This window comes from Manis javanica, chromosome 4, assembly GCF_040802235.1.
Source record: "Manis javanica isolate MJ-LG chromosome 4, MJ_LKY, whole genome shotgun sequence".
Classification (NCBI taxonomy): Eukaryota; Metazoa; Chordata; class Mammalia; order Pholidota; family Manidae; genus Manis; species Manis javanica.
The window spans coordinates 120,467,427-120,489,663 of NC_133159.1; the positions used below are offsets into that span (position 1 = coordinate 120,467,427).

A 22,237-nucleotide genomic window follows, 5' to 3' on the forward strand; every position below is an offset into this window, starting at 1 on the left:
GACCCTCTGCCCTTCCAAGTATTGAGAAATGTCACATCAGGCTGGCTCCCAACTCCTCTTTGGGGGACTTAACAACACCAAGGTTTGTTGTTGAGACTTTTCCAAGATGAATCCAGCATTGATTCGTGTGTTCTTCCCACCCAAGAAAATGCAGAAAGAGCTTTAAAAACAGGTGATGAGAGAGATACAGGCCAAGGACTTACTTGGCTTGCCTGTGGCTGCAGGTTTTCTCCTGAGCTAGCACCTGACACAATTCCTGTGTCTACCCAGATTTATTAAAACAGATGATAGGCCACACTGAGGGATAATAAATCTATTTTAATAACATTACTTTTGACAACTATTTGTACATGTATTTAAAGGTAGCTTTCAACCCCTGGGCAAATTGGGTACTGAACCGCCCTTGCCAAGAAGTGAGCAAAGCTGTTAACATCAAAAGTTTGCAAATCCTGCTGTCAGAGAAGGGTTATTTTACATTGTTGGGAAAATAACTAAGCATTTAAATTTCTCATTGTACACCTATACATTGGTTTAGATTGAATGACTCAAATCAAACAAATATAGAGATTTCATATGTACAAATATTATATCCTGTATAGGTTTATCGTATGTTAAAAGGATAAAATTGTAAAGTTTGACCGTGCATGCATAACTGGATCTGCTTCTTGCTCCCTTAACCCCAATGTGTGACTAGGCTCCCCAGGGCCCCCTGGCCCTCCTCCCCTAGATCAGATGGGACTCCAGGAGGAAAAATCGGCCGCTGATGCTGGTGAGCAGGCACACCACACCGCGGGGCAAAAGGGCTGGCCTGTCTCCGTGGACTGCTCGCTTCCCCTACGTGCTTTGGGTAACATTTATTGCTATTCACTGTGACCTCTGAAAAGAAGGGGCAGGCTCCTGGGGGTCCATGGAATCATCTCAAACATCTGATGTTTTTGGTGGGGAGTGTGAGGAGCTATCCTTGGGCCCTTTAGACACCCTCAAGATCATTTTTTAAATTCAGAAAAGTATAAAATGGTAAGGTAGTCACAGACAATGTGGGGGAAAATTTGTTAGGAAGTGAAAGTTTATTTTAAGTGATTTACTTTGGAGCCCATGGAATGAGGGTGGCCTTCAAGGTGTGTACCCTGGCTGGCCCCTCCTTATACAGCAGGGAGAAGTCAGTGCCCAGGACTTCTACATTCCAGACCCAGTCCGCTGTGAGTGAAGGGGTGCCCTGTGCTCCTGTTTCCGTCCTGTAGCCATTAACTTGCCGTCAGAGTACACGTGGCTGCCCTTTACACCCCCCACTGCAAAGAACATTCTGATGGGCAGGCCTTTGGGTGGAGAAGGGTGTTTCTTGGCATGGAGGCTGAGAGTGGATCAAAATAGGCACAAAGTCAAAAGGCAAAGATAAACAAAAGGCCAAAGTCACCACCTGAAGGGAACAAACAAAATCCGCACCACCACCATTTGCCACACGGGCCGGAAACGAGAGTTTTCTGCAAAGCTCCAAGCTGGCGTCGGCAGTGACAGCAAAGAGCCAACGCAGCCGGCTCGGTAGGCCCAGGTGCGCACAGGCGGGGCAGGGGCGGGGCGCCCCGTCAGAGGGCGGTGCTCTCAGACTCCTCCTCCGAGTCCCTCTTGTCAGTCACCGAGGGCCGCCGCGGGTGCTCCAGGGGACCCAGGCGGAGCGCCGACCCGAGCTCTACGTGGATGGAGGGGATGTCAAAGTGGACAAGATCTGGAAGTCGGCAGAGAGAGAAGTGGCTGAAAAGGGGCTTCTGGCTCAGGACACGCTGATGGCAAGCAGACAGCATTAGGAAGCAGTGGACTGGTCACTGGAGGGCTAGCTCACGCGGGGGCCGGTCGGGCATTTACTGCAGGCTCAGGATAGGTGCGGCCACTTTGCGCTACCTCATAAGCTGTGGGCCCGGAGTCCGGATTCTGCCCAGACCACCAGAAAAGCCCCGTGGCCGGCCGTCATACACCCCTAGCTTGAGTCTCAGTAAGAAAGCTTTCTGGCCGGGGCTCAGTGACAACTTTTGGGCTGGGGGTGGGATTTCAAGGCTGCTTTTAGTTCCCTAAAGTTGACAGAGTATGAGGCAGTGTAGAAGCACCCCACTCTCCTGAGTCCATGAGTGAACGAGGGGATCCTGAGACAGTGCCCTCACCCTAAGACCTGAAGACAGTGCATTTCAGCGGGCTGGGGGCTGCAAGGCAGAGGGTGTCTGTCCCTCAGGACCCTGGTGAGGCTGGGGCGCACTGCTCCCTGCAAACTGCCCACCTCAGCACTAAGACCTCACCTGAGTAGCGCCCTTGCTGGGGACACTAGAAGGTCATTCTGGCAGGTGGTCAGGAACTGCACCTAAGGTGATGGCTCAGCATCTGGCATTCAGGCCATCTGTGAGTCAGCAAAGTCGAGGGCCAGCAGCTGAGTTTAAGGTCCACAGTGGTGGTGGGGCTATGGCTGCAGCCACGCTGGGAGGCTGAGCCTGCTGACTCCTGGGGGCCTGCACCAGGCTAACAACACGACGGAGCCGCAAATATGAATGCCATCGTGTTCTAACCCCTCGACCCATTTGTTTCTGGCCTTCGCTTTGCCAGGCTGTTGACCCGGGCCCAGTGCAGCACACCGGGGGACAGGAAGTGCACCTACAAGGGGGCTGCCTGGGCACTGGACGGTGGCTGTTACCGTTTTGTGGAACACTCAGCCTGAGGCCTACCACACCAAGTGGACAGACAGACATTTGGACACCATCTTAAATGACATCAGACAAACACAGACGTTCAAGGAAGGCCCTTCTCCCTCACCCTGTCCCCAGAACAGAATGTCATTGGAACCTGCCTGCCCTCTGCTGCAGATGGAGCAGAGCACAGGGGTCTGAGGCTCAGCCCCGCCTGTGCCACTTGCTCCCGGAGCTGAGGACAAGTGTGGGCTCGGGGCTCGCCTGTGCCCTGCCCTCACTGCAGGGACCCCTGCCCTGCGGGTAAGGCACAGGCCCTGCATGCAGCCTGGGCTCAGAATCCCTGTCACTGGTGGGAGTGTTATCCTGGACAAGGTTTCTTACTTCCCTGTGTCCCAGCAGCCAAACGGGAATAACCAAGTGCAAGGACGGGTCTGACCACAACAGCACCGAGTGTTTGGAGCATGCCCAGCCCAGAACAGGCACTCGGGATGAGCCACTCAGCTGTTTGCCCTGGTTTTCCCTTAGACAGACCCTGAGGGGGTGGGGGGGCAGGTCCTGCCACCAGGGAGCAGGATTTAGGGCGTGGTGTCCCCACTGACACTACCAGGGGGAGAGAAGCTGGTTTCTCAGAGGCGGCTCCAGAAGCACCTGTCTGAGAGCTGTCTGCAGGCACCCTCGTGCCCTGCCTGCCACAGGTCTCAGCAGGGCCTCAGGCTGCACTGGGGGCCGAGGTATGGGGGAGGAGTAAGCCCCTGGCTTACTCTGGATCCCCGTTTTTTATTGAAGTGAAACACCTGATTCACCCTGGCTTTTTACATTCTTGCCTCGGTTTCACTTTTAACACCTACTCTTTGTAGGGGGAGGAGACAGGACAGAAACTGGTATAAATGCTCCCAAGATATTTTATTGAATTGGACAGAGGGATCTGGCTAGCCATACATACTGGGAAAAAAATAAGCTTGGGATGGATTTAATACTGTGGATTCTCTGGAATCTTCCAGTTGTCTCAGTCCCCAGGACAGGTCAGAATTTACGTCTGTACGGGGAGATCACGGCTCCCAAGCCCAGGCTGCAGGCCATGTGGTGGACTGGGCGCTGTGGGGGAGGGCTTTCCCATGGGGGACGCCTCCCTAGCACTGGTGTACATGGCAGGTTTGCCCCAGGACACTGCGCAACCCAGTGACACAAAGGTCTGTCCTGAGGAACAGATCTGCTACCCCTTCAATGCTAAACCAGAGGGAGAGGGAGAGAGGGGCTGAGATCAGGTGAATCAGGGGACAGAGAAGGTGAGAGGTGACCTAGGCCTGTCTGCTTTCTCTCCATAGCCTAATGAAAAGAAAGAACAAAGGCCAGTGAGCCCTAGAAGCTGCATGAGCTCATGGACAGGTGCCTCCTGCTGAGGCTGGGGAGGCCGTGGGAGGGAAGCGGCCATGCGGTTATCTGAGCCACATGCAGGGCAGAGCAGAGGTGTGGCCGGCCGGCCAGGGCAAGAGAAGGGGAGGCCCGGCTGGGGCTGCTTACCCTGAAGCCCCCTCACATGTATCCAAACTGTGTCACTCATGTCACACGGCTGCAAGAACACAAGGACAGGATTTGGAGAAAGGAATAAACATGAGGAAACAACATCGTAGAACTATGCCAAGTGTCACAGTCAGGAGCCACACCAAGTCACAGATCCTACACTGGCTCAGAGACCTGCACAGACGGACAGACCAACATGCCACAGAACACTGAACAGAATGGGGCACAGGGCCCGTTACTAATTCCAGGTCAGCAGCTCCTAACCTGCTCAGGGAAAGTGGGTCATCACGCTTCTCACCCACTCATGGGCACTGCCCCCCAGTGCTGTCTGTGCCCCCTTTTTGTCCCTAATCTCTCCTCTTTGTGTTGCTGTTTTGCCTTCAAGATGTCCTCGGCTCACTGTGCAGCTTCCTGTAGCACTGCTACCCTGGGGTGGCTAGATGTTGGAGTGTGTTGGGAGGAGCAGCCCCTCGATTTGGGGGACAAAGTCCTGGGGTGTGACCATGAGCCCCGAGCGCAGTAGGGCGCTGCTGCCTCCCATCAAGGGCTCATTCAGGAAATGCACATTACCACCCAGAGCAGCCAGCGGGAGGCAGTGCCCACTGATTTTCAAGGAGGAATTTCCTTGATTTTTTATAAGCCTTGGGGCAGATGAAAGCAGCTGTACCTTCATCACTAATCACATCCAAAAGTAAAGCAGCCAAATTGCCAGACAGTTGCTCCCCACAATATTTAAATCTCCTGACCCTTCACAAACACTGCATTGGACTAACCTTTTCATAGATGGCAAGGAGCAGACCCCTGGGCTCACCAGCCCCCACCCCGCAACCACAAGAAATGGACATTAGCCTTGGGGAACATGGGGATCAAAGCACAATTCTTGTGAGAGGTCTCAGTGTCTCTGGGACTTAGGACTTCACTGTACACCTGTGTGTGTGTGTGTGTGTGTGTATGTGTGTGGTGTGACATACAGGGGATGTGTACATGATGTGTATTTGTGTGTGCGTGTATCTGCAGTGTGAGGTGTGGGTGGTATATGTCTAGTACGCACGTGTCTCTGTGTGGTGTGTGTGATCCATCCCAAGCCACCTCACCTTCTGCTACTTGGGACAAATCTCAGCAGATGTGCGCAGGCCCTGCCGCCCTGAGAAATGGTGGGTTGGCTCTATTCCAAGACCCAGCTCAGCTCTGCCTGCCTTGCTGAACTAGGATAAAGCTTACAGGCACTTCAGTGGTCACCACAGACATGCCCTAAGTCTCTAATCTTATGTGGTCGAAGTGTCTGGGGAGACGTTTAAAAAATGTACTCTTTTTCCAACTAACAAGTATTTTTTTCTAAATGTATAGGTCTGTGATTGCATGCTTAACCACTTCTCTGGAGGAAAATAGCTCCATGTTTGAGTTTAAATCGAAAGCAAAGCTAAATGTAGTAGTTGTGGCCTTGTCCAATTAGCTCCTCAAAGAACCTGACCAGTGGTTTTCCTGAAACTGACCCTTCTATAAATATATATTGCTAGAAATACATTTTTTTAATAAGGCATATTTTATTCATAGGGAAAAAATGACTTTGGTTCCTAGCCTCTGCTCTCAAGATAAGGTTTGTACCTGTTTGGGTGCTTGAGCTCTGTCCAAGGGAGCCCCAAACACCTCACCTGTGTTTTGAGGCCAGCTGTTCTGTGACCATCATCTGGCTCCCAGCCTCTCTGGAGCACCGTGCAGGCGGACAGGGCACACTAGCCCCAGGTTTGGAGCAGGACTGGGACCCTAGGCTGGTGGGCGTCCAGCTGGGTGAAATCTAAGAAGCGCCTCTGCAGGACAGCCTGGCCTCTGGGGCTACTGCCCAGTGGCCCCATGAGGGGCTCCTGGGGAGCCCATCTGGGCCACTATGCATGGTACCAGTGCAGCCAGCCCATGGCACATGGGGCTTTGTTCACTGCCAGGGGCACTAGCAGCCCCCGACTTGGCACACTTTGCTCCTGTCTGTGGAAAGCCCTGAGGGAGCCGTGGCTTGGTTACCTGTGGACATGCTTTCCCCAGGGGACATGCCATCCAGCACAGGGTGCTCCGTGGACTGCGGACTGGAGGCCGAGAGGCTGACTGTGGGAGGCTGAGGTGGCGGCAGGCTGGGCCTCTGCCGGGGCTTAGGGGTGGGCCGTGATTTGCTTAAAGTGCTTGTGAAGGCTGAAGGAGAGGCCAGTGGGGGAGCTGCAGCAGCTGGGGAGAGCTGGCCTGAGGCCACGGAGTGCCCCTGGGGGTAACCCAGTCCGTAGGGCGAAGGGGTGCTCGGTGGGGTAGGAGACAGGCTGAGTGGGGACGGCTGGCCAGCGGACTGCTCAGTCAGAGGCCCCGGCTGGCCGAAGGGGACCTTGGGGGGTATTGGTGCCAGCTTCTTGGAGACTGAAAGATAAAACACAACACAGCACACAAGGGAGTTAAAGGAAGCCCATGGTCTGTGCGGCCTGTAGGCACACCCTTCAGTACCTCTCCTACCCCACACCCCAGTACCTCTCCGGGTGTTCTTGGCACCTGGAGAGCAGCCAATACACATTTTAAAAATCCACCTAGAACTGTGAGTGTTTCTATCTTCCATCTGTTCACTAATTTCTCCCCTTTTCTCTGGATTCCTGCCTGATCTATACCCCTCCACCCCAGCCAAACTGGGTGTCCCACCCACAGGCAGCAGCTGATCCCAGGTTCCTCAGCCCTGGAGAGCCGTAAGGCATCTGCAGACGCTCTGAGGAGGGGCGAGCCAGCAACACGGATTCTAAGAGAGGACACTGACTGCCCCACACATGGCGTGAACCAGGCGTACATGCGTCTCAGGACGGCCAACCTGGCTTTTGGCTGAACCTGCCTGGAGGCTCTGGAGTCCAGCACAGTCACGTACGACCAAGTCCCCGGCCACAAACGCCCAGTGTCTCCAGGCTCTGTCTGTTCCTCCCCCAGTCCTGAGCCCTTGCCTCCCAGGTGTTTCTCTTTCGACAGACAGTCACACCCTCTGGATGTGGATGTGCAGATCTACTGCGTTTTCTAAGCCCATCATCACCCCGGCCCTAATGCCTTGCTCTGATTTTTCTTGTTCCATTTCTTAATCATGCTATGGGATGGCCAGTGATGTGGCAAGGTGGACTGAGACACAAGTCCTGGGGCTGTAGCCACACCTGCAAGCTGGGAGGCCTGAACCCTGACCAAATCCATCCATACACTATTTCAAACAAGCTGGAGATTTGGCTAAAGGTCGACATAAGGAGAAGGCAAACAAGGTTCGGGTAAATTCACATTCTGGGCAGCTCCCTATTTATGAAACATCACCATTATGAAATGCCCCATCCATGAGCATGTCTTTAGCTTCTGCAAGTCATTTCAGGGAAAATAATTGGTCCTTTTATAGTGTGTTCCAGTGGCAGATTCCAGGATGAGTGGCTTGTGGTCAGTGTGGAAACTACCAGGTCTTCCAAAACAGAACTAGCGAAGGTCAGGACTCCTATAGAAACAATCCTGTGTCACCTTCTGCAATGCACCTTCTGCACCCCCTGGTTGGGGGGCTCCTGCCGAAGAGTTCACACAGCATCTTAAAGGATGGTAGTGGGCCCAGCAGTGTCCGGGAAAGACACACGTCATCCTGGGCAATGATCTGTGCACAGAGGTCTTGGTCTATAGGAAGCAATGCCCTATATATGCCCCCAAAGGGCCTGCTGTTCAAATGAATAAACCAAGGGATCATGATGAAGTGATCCCTCTTGGAGATGGTTAACTTGCAAAAGCTCTAATGCCCAGCCAGGCATTTTCTCACTAAGCCCTGCATTTTCTAAATATCCATGCTAATTGAGAGAAATGAGTTTTCAGCAATGTAACAGCTATCCCCATCCTGAGACCAATGTGGAAGGTGGGTTGGGGGTGGTGGTGGCGGAGGCATACCTTTCCGGAGGGTGTGAGGGCTCTGGTCTGTAGGCGGCTGGCTGGGGCTGGTGCCCGGTTGTGCCCCTAGCTGCACCCCTGCACATGGTGCCCCTTGGCTGGAACCTGGACTTCCTTTCTGCCCAGAGCCTGGAGAAAGCTCCTTGCTTTTAGAAGTGCTGAAACACAAGCACACGAGACAGCAGAGAAACCCTGAGCTCAGGCAGAGGCCACACCAGCCTTGGGGGCTGCAAGCCTACGTATCCCTCTGGGCCAGCTCAAGACTGTCCCCGCTATGGTCTCTCTGGGGCCCTTCTTAAAGCCACCAATGATGCTTCCACAGGGGACTGACTGTTCCTTCTTGGGTTCTGGGGCCTGGGTTCCACTCCTGTCTCCACCCCTTGGCAGTCGCTGCCAGCTGCCTCTCCACTAGGAGACTGTGAGTGCTGGGAGGCAGGGCCCCTGAGCATCCCCACCCTATCCTGTGATCAACCTGTGGATTCTGGACATCCTGAAACTGGCATGCCTAAGCGCTCTTGTTGCTTCTTTATCCACAGCATGCCAGAGCTCAGAGGACTTCTTAGGGTCCCTGTGCCGAAGGGTGGTGCACAAGGCCACGCCTTAGGGCGATGCCCTCCAGCTGCTTCTCCTGAGCCCCCACCATGCCCCAAGCAGGGGAGAGATTCTGGAACCTGCCCTTATCAGATCCCAGCAAGCGACAGGGTTGACACAGACCCAGGCTGTGCTCCCGACTGAGGCCAGCGCTCCAGCCTTGGATGGGGGTGAGGGCCAATGGCAGTGAGGGCCCCCGGAGGCCCTCAAATTGATAAAGGGACACCCTCAGTCACCATGTCCTAAAGAGGATTCATCCTTTACTGCTGGCTCTTCCTCAGGCACTGTCCTAAGGATAAAGCACGTGTGAAGAGCACTCTACTCAACTTCACTCCACAGACCAGGGACAGCAAATACATGGCCGACTCCCCATCCTCCAACCCACCACCCACGGCAGACATTGCTAATCGAGCTCCAGGTTTACCCCATGGGGTTTGCACTCAGTTCAACATAATGCTCCAGGCTGCCGCAGCAAGGGGCATTGGATTTGGGAACTGTCACCCTTGCTGGAACCTACTCTGACTTTGATGCCCACAGGTAGGGCATGGGGAGCGTGTGAACCTAAATCCTCCACAATGGCTATTTCTTCCCCACTAAAGCAGCTACAACACATTTACTCCCTAAGTTTACTAAGACACCCCAAATATCAAACAACTGGAAATGCACCACTCATTCCCACTGCGGCATGGGGAGCAAGGCAGGGGGGCAAGGACCCAGGGACCTGGGCTGCAACAGCAGACACTGTAGGTCCAACTAGTTTTTCCACATGCAGGAATGAAGGGGAGGCCGCCTCAAGGGAGCAGTCAATTCTCTCCTTGTTGGGATGAGGTCTTTCCTCAAGGAAAAAGCCATTTGGTCCAGAGGGACCAGCAATCCTTTCCCCTAGTCTGTTCATGAAGAATAAGAACCGCCCCCACCACCCCAGGAAACCCTTGTCCCATTCCCCAGGCAAGAACTTGTCTTTTCTTCCTCTTCAGGCCAAAGTCACCAGGCACCCATGTATTGATGCCAGATATCTGTCTGCTCTTACATCCATCTCTGCCACCACCTAGAGGAAGCTAACATAAAACAACAAAAGGAAACACAAAACAATCGAAAAATGTGCTTCTTCATGGGTACTAGATGCTCCAGCCTGCCTTTGGAAAGATGAGCCATCTGTCCAGGGCATCTAGGAACCAAGCTCATCCTTCTCTTTCCCTCCCCCAGTACACTCCCCACCACAGAAACAAGTATTTACCTACTTAGCCTTGCTCCGATCCCTCCAGCACAGGTGCGGTGGACACAGTGGGGTGAGGTGGGGTGTAAGGTGGTTAGGAGGAGCTAGATGAACAAGGTGGGTTAGCACGCTCGAGGACAGGTTAGTTCTGGGGACATGGGACTCAGTGAGCTGAGGTGTGAAGGGGCAGGAAGCAGAGTTTGGGGGTAGAGCTAACGCCAAGCTGATGAGTTGGATGTGGAGAGCCGCCAGGCCTGAAGGGGGTGGGCCTGGGTGGGGAATGGGGAGGTTGGAGGGAGCCAGAGGGAGGGGGGGCCTGCCATCCTCAGGGGAGGAGGAGCCATAACAGGAATCCGGCAACGGAGGAAACACCATCTGGGCTGCAAATGTCCAGGGAACAGACAAAAACAAACAAAAAAACCAATGGAACACCTGTTTGTACTGGGAAGAATCCAGATGGGGAGAGAAAAGGAGGGCATAAGACAAATAAGAACAGTGACATCCAAAGGAAATGCTTCCGAGCTGCTAACCCCGGAGAGACGGTGGTCCACTGAAGGGCATGACCTTTTAAATACCTGAGCCAGTGGGCAATGTTCCCTACCTGTGAGGGACTCTGCAAGGCCACCCATCTTTAGTGATTCGGGACCACCTTCAGAGCCTGGGGAAAGCCAGCTTGGAAGGGCATTTTCTAGAAATATCATTTATATGCCAAATACTGTTTGGCACCAAGTCTCAGAGATGGGGAATCAGGATGGGGAATATGGATACTAATGAGTGTCCAAAAGGGAAGCATTCCAGCTAATCCCGTTTGCCCGTTGCCTCCTTACCAGCTTCTCCGGCCATAACCATCAGCCTCTGCCTGCCCACTGAATTTGCTCTTCTGTCAAGTGGACGCAGCCAGACCAGCATCCTCTGGTCCTGAGTGGGAGCCCCCAACAACAACTCACGCATACCCAGTATCAGTGTCCCCACCTCAAACTCTATGACTGTCCCCTTTTCCTCTTGTCATGTCCCCATTTCACAGGGAAAATACTTTCTACATGAAACAAACAGCACCCATCAAGGAAGGGCCAAGGAAGGCCGCCTTGTCCTGCCACCCTGGTGTGACAGGGCACTCACACTGCCTGTGCATTTGCTCACTGGAACGGGTTTGCCTTAAGGGTACAGACTGCACTGTCGGCTGTGGGTGGGCACGGTCCTCTGTACATGTTCACTGAATGAGTGATGGGGCTGAGACTGTCCCCTTTTTCTCCTTCCCCTAAAAGAATGGAAATACAACCCTGTGGCTGCTGCAAAGGTCCCCAGCATGAGCACCTAACCTCCCATCCTTCTCTAATCTGCACCCACCTTAGCAATAAAAAATGGTCACTATGAATGTAAAGGTCAGGAGAGGAAGGGAGAAACATGGGGCATCTCGATGTCAAAGTCAGTGAATGGCCACGGCATGGGGAAGCGGGAAATCAGAGCTGCGACGTGGATTCCTCGCACTGCTTCAGCAAGCTGCCACCCGACAGGTCGGCATGGGGATGAGGTTCTGGGTTATCTGACGAGTGACATGGGGCCAGCAGATGCAGAAAGCCACACACAATACTTTAAAATGGGGGAAAGGTGGTTATCCGAGCAGCCTGGTCTGGAGCAGGTGCAGCAGAGCCAGACGGGGACCTCGGGCGGCGGTGGCCGCTTACCTGATCCGCTCAGCGCCAGGCTGCAGGCCCAGGCCGGATGGCGAGAGCGAGGGCACGGAGGGGCCATCAGGGGGCTGCTCAGGCAGGGGCGACGGCAGCGGAGCGACCAGCTCGGCGGGCGGCGCAGGGGGCTGCACGGTGGGTGGCGTACAGGAGGCCTTCCTGCCAGCCGACGAGCCTCTTCGAGCCACCCAGGAAGTGTCCATGACCCTCACGCCCACGCTGGGGAGGGACACAAAAACACCTGCTTACCCACGCGTGACAGGGCAGGTGCTACGCCCCGCCCCTACGAAGCGGACACATTCAAGCACGTCCGGCTGGGAGAGCAACAGCACAGCCTTAGCCCCCTCCTGGCCTGGGCGGCCAGGCCGCCCGCCGCTCCCAGCATCCCGCCGCCCTAGCCCAGCCTCACGCCCGCGGCTTCCACCCTCTGCGAAGCCAGCTGGGCGGGGCCGGGCATGGGACCCATGCTTCCCTCAGAGCAGACGCAGCCTCTCGGGGGCACACACTCCTCCCAAGTGGCAGGTGGAGGGGGTAGGATGGGGACTGGCTGCATCAGAGAGCACGGCGCCAGCCAGTAGCACAGCCTGAGTATCTGCCCTCCTCCTCCTCACTCGAGGACAGGGCACAGGACCAGCCCCAGGACCCTGGCCCAGCTGCCACCGGCTGCAGGCTGCACCTGCCCTCTACATGGCAAGGAGGTGCTGATCACACCTCCGGTCACTCGGCTCCGACTCAGTTTTAAGGATGGGAACACAGCTTTAAGTAAGTCGGCCCAAGCAACCAAACATGGCACATTCACCCTCCCGCAGAGCTCACTAGGCACAGCTTGCTGAGTTTTCAGAGACTGAACATGGCCTCGTAGCTACCCAAGGATACTGTACCTTTGGATTTTCCTAAGGCTGCAGGGACAGAAACATACAGATATTAGTGTCGAAAAAACTGTGCCTGCCTTTGGACATACAGGCTGTCTCTTGTCAAGGTCAGGGTCTGAGCACGGGGCTCTTATTGTGCCATGGCACTGTTTCAATTTAGTTGGTCTTTCTACTTAAAGTGACTATTGTATTTGTGTAGTGAACACCACAGCCTGCCAAGCTCACAGGTGAATAAAGAGAGAAGCTGCCAAGCTGATGGGGGCATGTGTAGGGGCTGGGGAAGAGTGCCTTATAAGGGAGAAAAATTCTCAGCAGAAGTAGCCACCTGCTCTAAGTTACATGATTTAGAAGGTGGTTGATTCCCTTTCCTCCAGTCCAGGAGGTAGTCAGTACTGTGTACCTAGTTAAAGCCTTCATAGTCTAAGGAAAGAGTGAATACTTCCAGTACTGAGGGGAGACAGACATTCAAGCAGGGAGCATACACTCCGGGCCAGCGTGACCCTACCATGTATATGCATGGGGTGTGGGTATGAGGGCTATCCTGTGTGCACTCTCACTCTTGCTGGTCAGAAGCATGGAGCTTTTAAACCATTAAATCCTGCCTATCTAAAAGGTCATATTTACTGTGGAGATGTGCGGCCAAGATTTACCAGAAAAAGGTTCAAGTTTGAAGACTAGTTGGAGCAGGTGGGATTTGGGTCCTTTAAGGACACATGCCTCAGGGCGGAGCCTGCAGCCATAGGCACTGTGAGAAGTGCTAAAAACAGGGTACACTCTGGGAGGGGGACAACTTCCTCTCCTCCACAGGCTCCCCTGATACCTTTCGTGTCTAATGCTTATTGTTACTATTTCTTATCTCCCTTGCACAGCTCTGAGAAAGCACCTGGGGGGCAGAGGCCATCTCTTTCCAAGACCCACAGCTTTTGAGTCCTCTAGGGGTCTGTGATCCCTCCACCAATACATGAGCACCCTCTATGAGAAATCCAGAATCACTCTTAGATGTCACTCACAGCTCTGAGACAGGGCCTAGTTGCATCCCCTGATCCTTAAAGCGGGCTGCCAGGGAGTATAAACTATGCTCTTTGGGCTCTGGTATTTATCAGGATGAAAAAGCAAAAAGCTTAATATTCCAGTTGTGGAAGAGAACTGACGGCACTTAGTTGTGATGGTCGGCAAGGGTGGCAGGCATGTAGGAGATGTTTCCATGGTGATCAACAAAAGGAGCCCTAAAAGGATGTAGTTCTCACCCTCTTTTCCTTACCCTATTCTCTTTCAGTCAGAAGACCCTTCTCATTTAAGTGGGGCAGGGGAAGGCATGAGCTTTGGGATCACAGTTGGTGGGGGATGCCTTCTCCTTCCAACAGCATCTTCTAGCGTCAGCAACCTGAGACAGCAGGCTACTGGCGGTCTCCTCGTTTCCGAGTGGAGGAGCACGCTAAGGCATAGGGTAGCCACCAAGTGAGTCCTGCTAAGTATCAGTAGAAAACTGTCAGAAACCAAGAACTAAGGGTCTAACCTTCACTTCTGCTGTTACAGAGAGACCACTGTGCCATATATAACTACCATTTCCCAGCTGAAATTACTTTCTGATGGCAGCCAGCACCACATGTTCACAGGAAACATGCATCAGGTGCTCACTGATGTTTTCAAAAAGTCATAAAAGGCTTTGCAGCATGAATCGATCACAACGGCAGCAGAATGCTCTCGGAAGACAAAACGAGTATTTACTTTGAGGAGCAAATTGGTTTAAGTAAACAGCATATTGAAAGCTTCCATGTCTAGATAAAACTCAACCCAGAGACAAAACCTGTACAATGGCTGGGCACACTGCAGAGGCGAAGCTCTGAGAAGAGGAAGGGATACAACCGGAAGGTCATGTAAGCAGTTCACAACTTTCTGTTCATTCTTTTAACACAGAAAGAAGAAACAGTTGCCAGAACCAAATAACCCAACTGTGTTTACAAGGAAGAGGTAAAATGGAAGTGCAATTAATCAAAAGAGTACTGGCTCAGTTAGAAACTAGCACATAGGTACAGAAGGGCAGTTGCGGTGTCAAGGATTTCCCATGACCCACTGCTTCTGAGGAAAAGTTAGAGGAACCTGGTTTACAGATCCCTTTGGAGATGAATCAAGGTGAAATCAAAAAGCCAGTGGCCAGGAAGAACCTCTAAACAGCAAAGGGTTTGGAAATCAATAAGCAGGAGGCAGGAGCACATGGCGGGGGCATGGAGGTGACCTCAGGCAAGCCCCCCGTCTGGGCTTTCTGGGTCTTCAGGGAGGTGGAGCAGGGTGGCCACAGGTGAGAACCTATCACCACCCATAGGGGTTTGACCCTCACATGCTTCTCTCCTGCTGCTCTCTTTGAAGGTAAGAAGATAAGGAGCAGGAAATTCACCTGCTCATCAGTGGCATTCATGTGTGGAAGGCCGGGTAACAAATCCTCCCCTTGGCAAGGTCATCCCTCTGGCCTACAATCTGCCCTGTTTGATGCCTGCCAGTCCACCAGGCCCATATATGGTATGGAACTTACCATACTTTGTATTTTTTCATGAGACACTGTATCATGGAATAGGTTCTGGACAATCCAGGCCTCTAGACCCTGCTGCACCATTCAATGACTCAGTAGAGCTCTCTCATCTACAGAATGGGGCTAATGACTCCTATCCAGCCTCCAGATTCTCATGAAGGCACTTCATAAATGACTGAGCTAAGATACATTTAGCACATCGACCACTACCTGGAGGAGGAGCCCAGTGGTCTTGCAATGAGTTGTGACCATGTGTGAGAGTCAGGAAACAAGGGATGTGCCCTGTACAGCAGCTGTCTAGCTACACAAACGTATGTTATGGGGTTGACAAGTTGGACGTGCAGACTATCATCAGCAAATGGACAGAGCGAAGACGAAGGTCTGTAGCTGGACTGTGTGGAGCTGGAGTGGCAGCTGCCCCGCTCTGCTCATCCCAGCTCTTCCCAGGATAGTACACCCTATGGGCAAAGCATGGGCTTTGGAAGGAGGGCGCTGAGGTCTGACTCTGCTTCTTTCACTAGTAACTGTGTGACATGGTGAGTTCCTTAACATCTAGTTTCTCTGATCATCCTCTGTGAATGGGGTGATCATACCCCTTCTCCTTAAGGCTGTTGTAAAGAATAACAAATACAACCGTGTGCACAAATCACTTGGTACCTACGAAGAAACTGGTACACGGTAGCCTTGACAGTGATAATGCCCTTCCCTTGTAGGTACCAAGAACAGCTGATTTTTTTTTTAAATCCCCATAGCAAAAGAGGCTAAAACAGGCTGATCACTGTAGGGGGTGGAAAAACATGGTGGTGTGAGAAATGAGGCAGAAACTTCATCTCAAAACCACATATAACACAAAAATACAATACATACAACTAATCCTGAAAGAGTGAATGGAGGGAAAACTGCAACAGACAGCCTACATCTGGGGAAGAGAAAAGACCTCATTGAAAAGGGTAAAGTAGCAAAGCTGTGATCCAGCAGGACCCAAGCCCTCCCTCCAACCCAGCTCACCAACGAGAGGAAGAGAAACAGAATGGGGAGGTAGCAAAAACCCAGGACTGCTAAACACCCACCCCTGGAGATCTGCTCTGGGAGCCTGAACCCACATTACATGGTGCTCTGGAGATTAGTGGGGTTAGAAAGCAAAGACAGGCAGAATACTCAGAGAGACCGAGATTCTAGCCGCTTGTGGAGAGCAAGTCCCACAATGGGCTGCTCCAGGATAGAAGAAAGGTGGTAATTTTGAAAGACTTCCCAACAGTGAGAGGGTTGCAAAAGGGGCAAGGATTACACAGAGCTTGCTGCTCAGGAGAAAGGACAGGTGGACAAAATCATCCTGGCACACTCAGTCCAGCAGGTTGGGAACTTTTGAGAATTTCAGGCGCTCCATCCCCCTGGTTGACAACACAGACCTGAGGCCCCCCACCATGATATGCAGCCTGTCGCTCCTTCCTCCCGGCTGGCACTGGTTCGCAAACCTGCTGTTCCCGCCATGGCGCCAGACCAGCCAGAGGGCAGCTCCACCTACAGCAGCTACAGGGGTGTAGTATAGAGGCTCCTCCCTGCACACTCAGCCCACTGGCCCTAACAGTGGAGGCAGGCACTGCAGCCAGGAAGCAGGAAGGGACTCTTTGCACTTGGAAGGCACTAGTCTGCTCAGCTGCAACTCCTGCCATCACTCCAGGTCAGATGGAGGGTGCTCCACCTATGGCAGCTACAGGGGCATAATGCAGAGGCTCCTGACTGCACACTTGGCCCAATGGCCCTGGCAGTGAAGGCAGGCACTGCAGCCTGGAAGCAGGAAGAGTGCTGTCTTCCTGGCAGTCACTGGCACTTGCCTGTGATCCCCACCATTGCTCCAGGTGCTGGGCAGCTCCAGCGAATTGAGCTTCTGGGTACTAGAGGGCACCGCCTACACAAAGTTATTGTTCCATAATAATCATTAGAAATATGAAACAGCCAAAGAATTTTGTATAAACCAAAATCCCTCAAACACCAGAAAGAGGGCTAAGTGACACTGAAATCACCAATCTCCTTGGTATCAAGATTTCAAAATAAAAATACGAAACATGTTCATGGAGCTATAGAAAAAGATTCAAGATCTCAGGGAGGACACCAAGAAAGAGAGAGAAACTTTGAAAAATACAGTAACTGAAATGAAACATATAATGGAGGGATTTAAAAGCAGATTAGATAAGGTAGAGGAGATGGTAAGTGCAATAGAAATTAGAGAACAGGAATACAAAGAAGCTGAGGCACAGAGAGAAAAAAAGGATCTCCAGGAATGAAAGAATAGTAAGAGAACTGTGTGACCAATCCAAATGGAACAATATTCAGGTTACAGGGAACCAGAAAAAGAAGAGAGAGAAAAAAGGATACAAAGTGTCTTTGAGGAAATAATTGCTATAAAATTCCCTAATCTGGGAAAGGAAATAGCGTCTCAGGCCATGAAAGTGCACAGATCTCCCAACAAAAGGGACCCAAGGAAGACAACACCAAGACATATAACACAAATGGCAAAGATCAAGGATAAGGACAGATTATTAAAGGCAGCCAGAGACAGAAAACAAGATCACATACAAAGGAAAACCCATCAGGCTTTCATCAGACTTCTCAACAGAAACCTTACAGGCCAAAAGGGGATAGCATGATATATTTAATGCAATGAAACACAAAGGCCTCAAGCCAAGAGTACTCTATCTGGCAAGATTATCATTTAAATGTGAAGCAGGGATTAAATAATCTCCAGATAAGCAAAAGTTGAGGGAATTTACCTCCTACAAACCATATCTACAGTGTATTTCGGAGAGATAGTTATAGACGGAGGTGTTCCTAAGGCTAAACAGCTCTCAATAGAGGAAATAAAACCACAGTAAAGGAAGCAGACCAATTAATTACTAAGCAAAGGCAAAATTAAACCGACTACCCACAAAGTCAGGCAAGGGATACACACAGAGTAGAGAACATAACACCTAATATATAAAGAGTGGAGGAGGAAAAGAAAAGAACAGAGAATAAAAAACCATCTAGATTGTGTGTGAAATAGCATAATAAGCAAGCAAGTTAAGTTAGACTGTTATATAGTAAAGAAACGGCCCATGAACCTACCTCGAATCTAAAGCCTACAATGGCAATAAGTACATATCTACCGATAATCACCTTAAACGTAAATGGACTGAATGTACCAATCAAAAGACATAGAGTTACAGGATGGATTAAAAAAAAAAAAGACCCAGCTATAAGATGCCTACAAGAAACTCACTTCAAACCCAAAGACATACACAGACTAAAAGTGAAGGGATGTAAGATATTTCATGCAAACAATAAGAAAAAAAAAGCAGAGGTTGCAGTACTTGTATCAGACAAAACAGACTTCAAAAAAAAATAAAGTAACAAGAGAAAAAGAAGAACATTACATAATAATAAAGGGATGAGTCTAACAAGGGGATGTAACCATTATAAATATGTATGCACCCAAATCAGGAGCACCTAAATATGTGAAACAAATACTAACAGAATAACAGGGGGAAATAGAATGGAATGCATTCATTTTAGGAGACTTCAACATGCCACTCACTCCAAAGGGCAAATCCACCAGACAGAAAATAAGTAAGGACACAGAGGCGCTGAACAACACACTAGAACAGATGGATCTAATAGACATCTACAGAACTCTACATCCAAAAGCAACAGGATACACATTCTTCTCAAGTGCACATGGAACATTCTCCAGAATAGACCACATACTAGGCCACAAAAAGAGCCTCAGTAAATTCAAAAAGACTGACATTGTACCAACTAGCTTCTCAGATCACAAAGGTATGAAACTAGAAATAAATCATGCAAAGAAAACAAAAAAGTGCACAAACACATGGAGGCTTAAGAACATGTTCCTAAATAATCAGTGGTTCAATGATCAAATAAAAACAGAGATCAAGCAATATGTGGAGACAAATGAAAACAACTCAACTCCCTAAAAAAAAAAAATCTGTGGGACACAGCGAAGGCCATTCTAAGAGGGAAGGATATTGCAATACGGGCTTATCTGAAGAAAGAAGAACAATCCCAATGAACAGTTTAAACTCACAATTAATGAAACTAGAAAAAGAAGAATAAATGAGTCCCAAAGTCAGTACAAGGAGGAACATAATAAAGATCAGAGCAGAAATAAATATAATTGAGAAGAATAAAATAGAAAGAATCAATAAAACCAGGAGCTGGTTCTTTGAGAAAGTAAACAAAATAGATAAACCCCTAGCCAGACTTATCAAGAAAAAAAGAGAGTCTACACACATAAACAGAATAAGAAATGAGAAAGGAAAAATACAACACCACAGAAACACAAAGAATTATTAGAGAATACTATGAAAAATTATATGCTAACAAATTGGATAAACTAGAAGAAATGGACAACTTTCCAGAAAAATACAACCTTCCAAGACTGACCCAAGAAGAAACAGAAAATCTGAACAGACCAATTCCAGCAAGGCAATTGAACTGGTAATCAAAAAACTACCTAAGAACAAAACCCCTGGACCAAATGGCTTCACACTGAATTTTATCAAACATTTAGAGAAGACCTAATACCCATTCTCCTTAAAGTTTTCCAAAAAATGGAAGAGGAGGGAATACATCCAAACTCATTCTATGAGACCAGCATCACTCTAATACCAAAACCAGGCAAAGAAACCACAAAAAAGAAAAGAAAAAGAAAATTACAGACCAATATCCCTGATGAACATAGATGCAAAAATCTTCAACAAAACATTAGCAAACTGAATTCAAAAATACATCAAAAGATCATCCATCATGATCAAGTGGGATTTATTCCAGGGATGCAAGGATGGTACAATGTTCAAAAATTCATCAACATCATCCAGCACATTAACAAAAAGGACATGACAATCTCCATAGATGCCGAAAAAGCATTTGACAAAATTCAACATCCATTCATGATAAAAACTCTCAACAAAATGGGTATTGAGGGCAAGTACCTAAACATTATAAAGGCCATATATGACAAACCCACAGCCAACATCATACTTAACAGTGAAAAGCTGAAAGCTTTTCCTTTAAGATCGGGAACAATACAAGGGTGCCCTCTCTCACCACTTTTACTCAACATAGTACTGGACGTCCTAGCCACAGCAATCAGACAACACAAAGAAATAAAAGGCATCCAGATTGGTAAGGAAATAGTTAAATTGTCACTGTTTGCAGATGATGCAATATTGTACATAAAAAACCTGAAAAATCTACCCCAAAACTACTAGAACGAATAATTGAATTCAGCAGTTTCAGGATACAAAATTAATAGACAGAAATCTGTTGCATTCCTATACACTAATGATAAACTAGCAGAAAGAAAAATCAGGAAAACAATTCTATTCACAATTACATCAAAAAGAATAAAATACCTAGGAATAAAACCTAGCTAAGGAAGTGAAGGACCTATACCCTGAAAACTACAAGACACTTATGAAAGAAATTAAAGAAGACACCAATAAATGGAAATACATCCCATGCTCATGGATAGGAACAATTAATATTGTCAAAATGGCCATATTGCCTAAAGCAATCTACAGATGCAATGCAATCTGTATCAAAATACCAATAGCATTCTTCAATGAATAAGAACAAATAGTTCTAAAATTCATATGGAACCACAAAAGACCCCAAACAGCTAAAGAAATCCTGAAAAGGAAGAATAAAGCTGGGGGGATTATGCTCCCCAACTTGAAGCTCTACTACAAAGCCACAGTAATCAAGACAATTTGGTACTGGCACAAGAACAGATCCATAGATGAATGGAAAAGAACAGAGAGCCCAGACATAAACCCAAGCATATATTGTCAATTAGTATATGATAAAGGAGCCATGGATACACAATGGGGGAAATGACAGCCTCTTCAACAACTGGTGTTGGCAAAACTGGACAGCTACATGCAAGAGAATGAAACTGGATTATTATATAACTACATATGCAAAAGTAAACTTGAAATGGATCAAAGACCTGAATGTAAGTCATGAAACCATAAAACTTTAGAAGAAAACATAGGCAAAAATCTCCTGAGTATAAACATGAGAAACTTTTCCCTGGACACATCTCCTTGGGCAAGGGAAACAAAAGCAAAAATGAACAATGGGGCTACATCAAACTAAAAAGCTTCTGTACAGCAAAGGACACTGTCACTATAACACAAAGGCATCCTACAGTGTGGGAGAATATATTTGCAAATGACATATCCGATAAGGGGTTAACATCCAAAATATATAAAGAACCCACATACCTCAACACTCAAAAAGTGAATAACCCAATTAAAAAATGGGCAGAGGATATGAACAGACACTTCTCCAAAGAAGAAATTCAGATGGCCAACAGGCACAGGAAAAGAAATGCAAATTAAAACCACAATGAGATATTATCTCACACCAGTTAGGATGGCCAACAGCCAAAAGAGAAGAAACAACAAATGCTGGCGAGGATGCAGAGAAAGGGGAACCCTCCTACACTGTTGGTGGGAATGTAAATTAGTTCAACCACTGTGGAAAGCAATATGGAGGTTCCTCAAAAAACTTAAAATAGAAATACCATTTGCCTCAGTAATTCCACTCCTAGGAATTTACCTAAGGAAAACAAGATTCTGGATTCAAAAAGAGATATGCACCCATAAGTTTACTGCAGCACTCTTTACAATAGCCAAGATATGGCAGCAAGCTAAGTGTCCATCCGTAGATGAATGGATAAAGAAGATGTGGTACATATACACAATGGAATACTATTCAGCCATAAGAAGAACAAATCCTACTGATAGGGAAAAATTTACAAGGACAGCAATCTAGACCACGTGGCTCCCTTCTGCTTCTCAGCAAAAAGAGAACCCTCCCTTAATTCCCGCTCTGCCAGGCACTCACTCCCTAAGCTCACTCCCTAAACTCACTCCCCCTTGTTTGCTCGCTGTGCATGTAGAAATGTTGCAGATAAGGAAGCAGAAAGATATATATCGCTCCCCTTGCCTTTGTTCGGGGCTCAGACCTTGGGAGATTACTCCCCTCTGAGCCCACCGGTGTAAAATAAACCTCAACACTCCAAGACCTCCGAGTGCCGCTTGGTTCTTCCATCAGTGACTCAGTCCAGGTTTTTCCAATATTTTCCACAACACTGCCACTTGCAACAACATGGATGGAGATGGAGGGTATTATGCACAGCAAAATAAGCCACATGGAGAAAAACAAGT

The 22,237-nt window shown here is 49.3% G+C and overlaps 1 protein-coding gene across 5 annotated transcripts in view; it reads right to left on the reverse strand.

Annotated features, from left to right (window-relative positions):
* Positions 1–303: 303 nt before the first annotated feature.
* The window catches only part of ARHGAP44 (Rho GTPase activating protein 44), a 187,179-nt gene continuing 165,245 nt past the window's right edge, over positions 304–22,237 (reverse strand). For 2 of the 5 annotated variants that reach the window (XM_037001380.2, XM_073234759.1), the window contains 5 exons: positions 12,485–12,502; positions 11,601–11,822; positions 8,109–8,266; positions 6,207–6,587; positions 304–1,723 (listed from right to left, as the gene is read on the reverse strand). In XM_037001380.2, the coding sequence (XP_036857275.1) occupies positions 1,584–1,723; positions 6,207–6,587; positions 8,109–8,266; positions 11,601–11,822; positions 12,485–12,502 (919 nt within the window). In that variant the 3' untranslated portion in view covers positions 304–1,583. Of the gene's footprint in view, positions 1,724–4,190; positions 4,240–6,206; positions 6,588–8,108; positions 8,267–11,600; positions 11,823–12,484; positions 12,503–22,237 lie in introns of all 5 variants that reach the window. The other 3 variants (XM_037001382.2, XM_037001381.2, XM_037001383.2) reach the window with 3 other exon arrangements.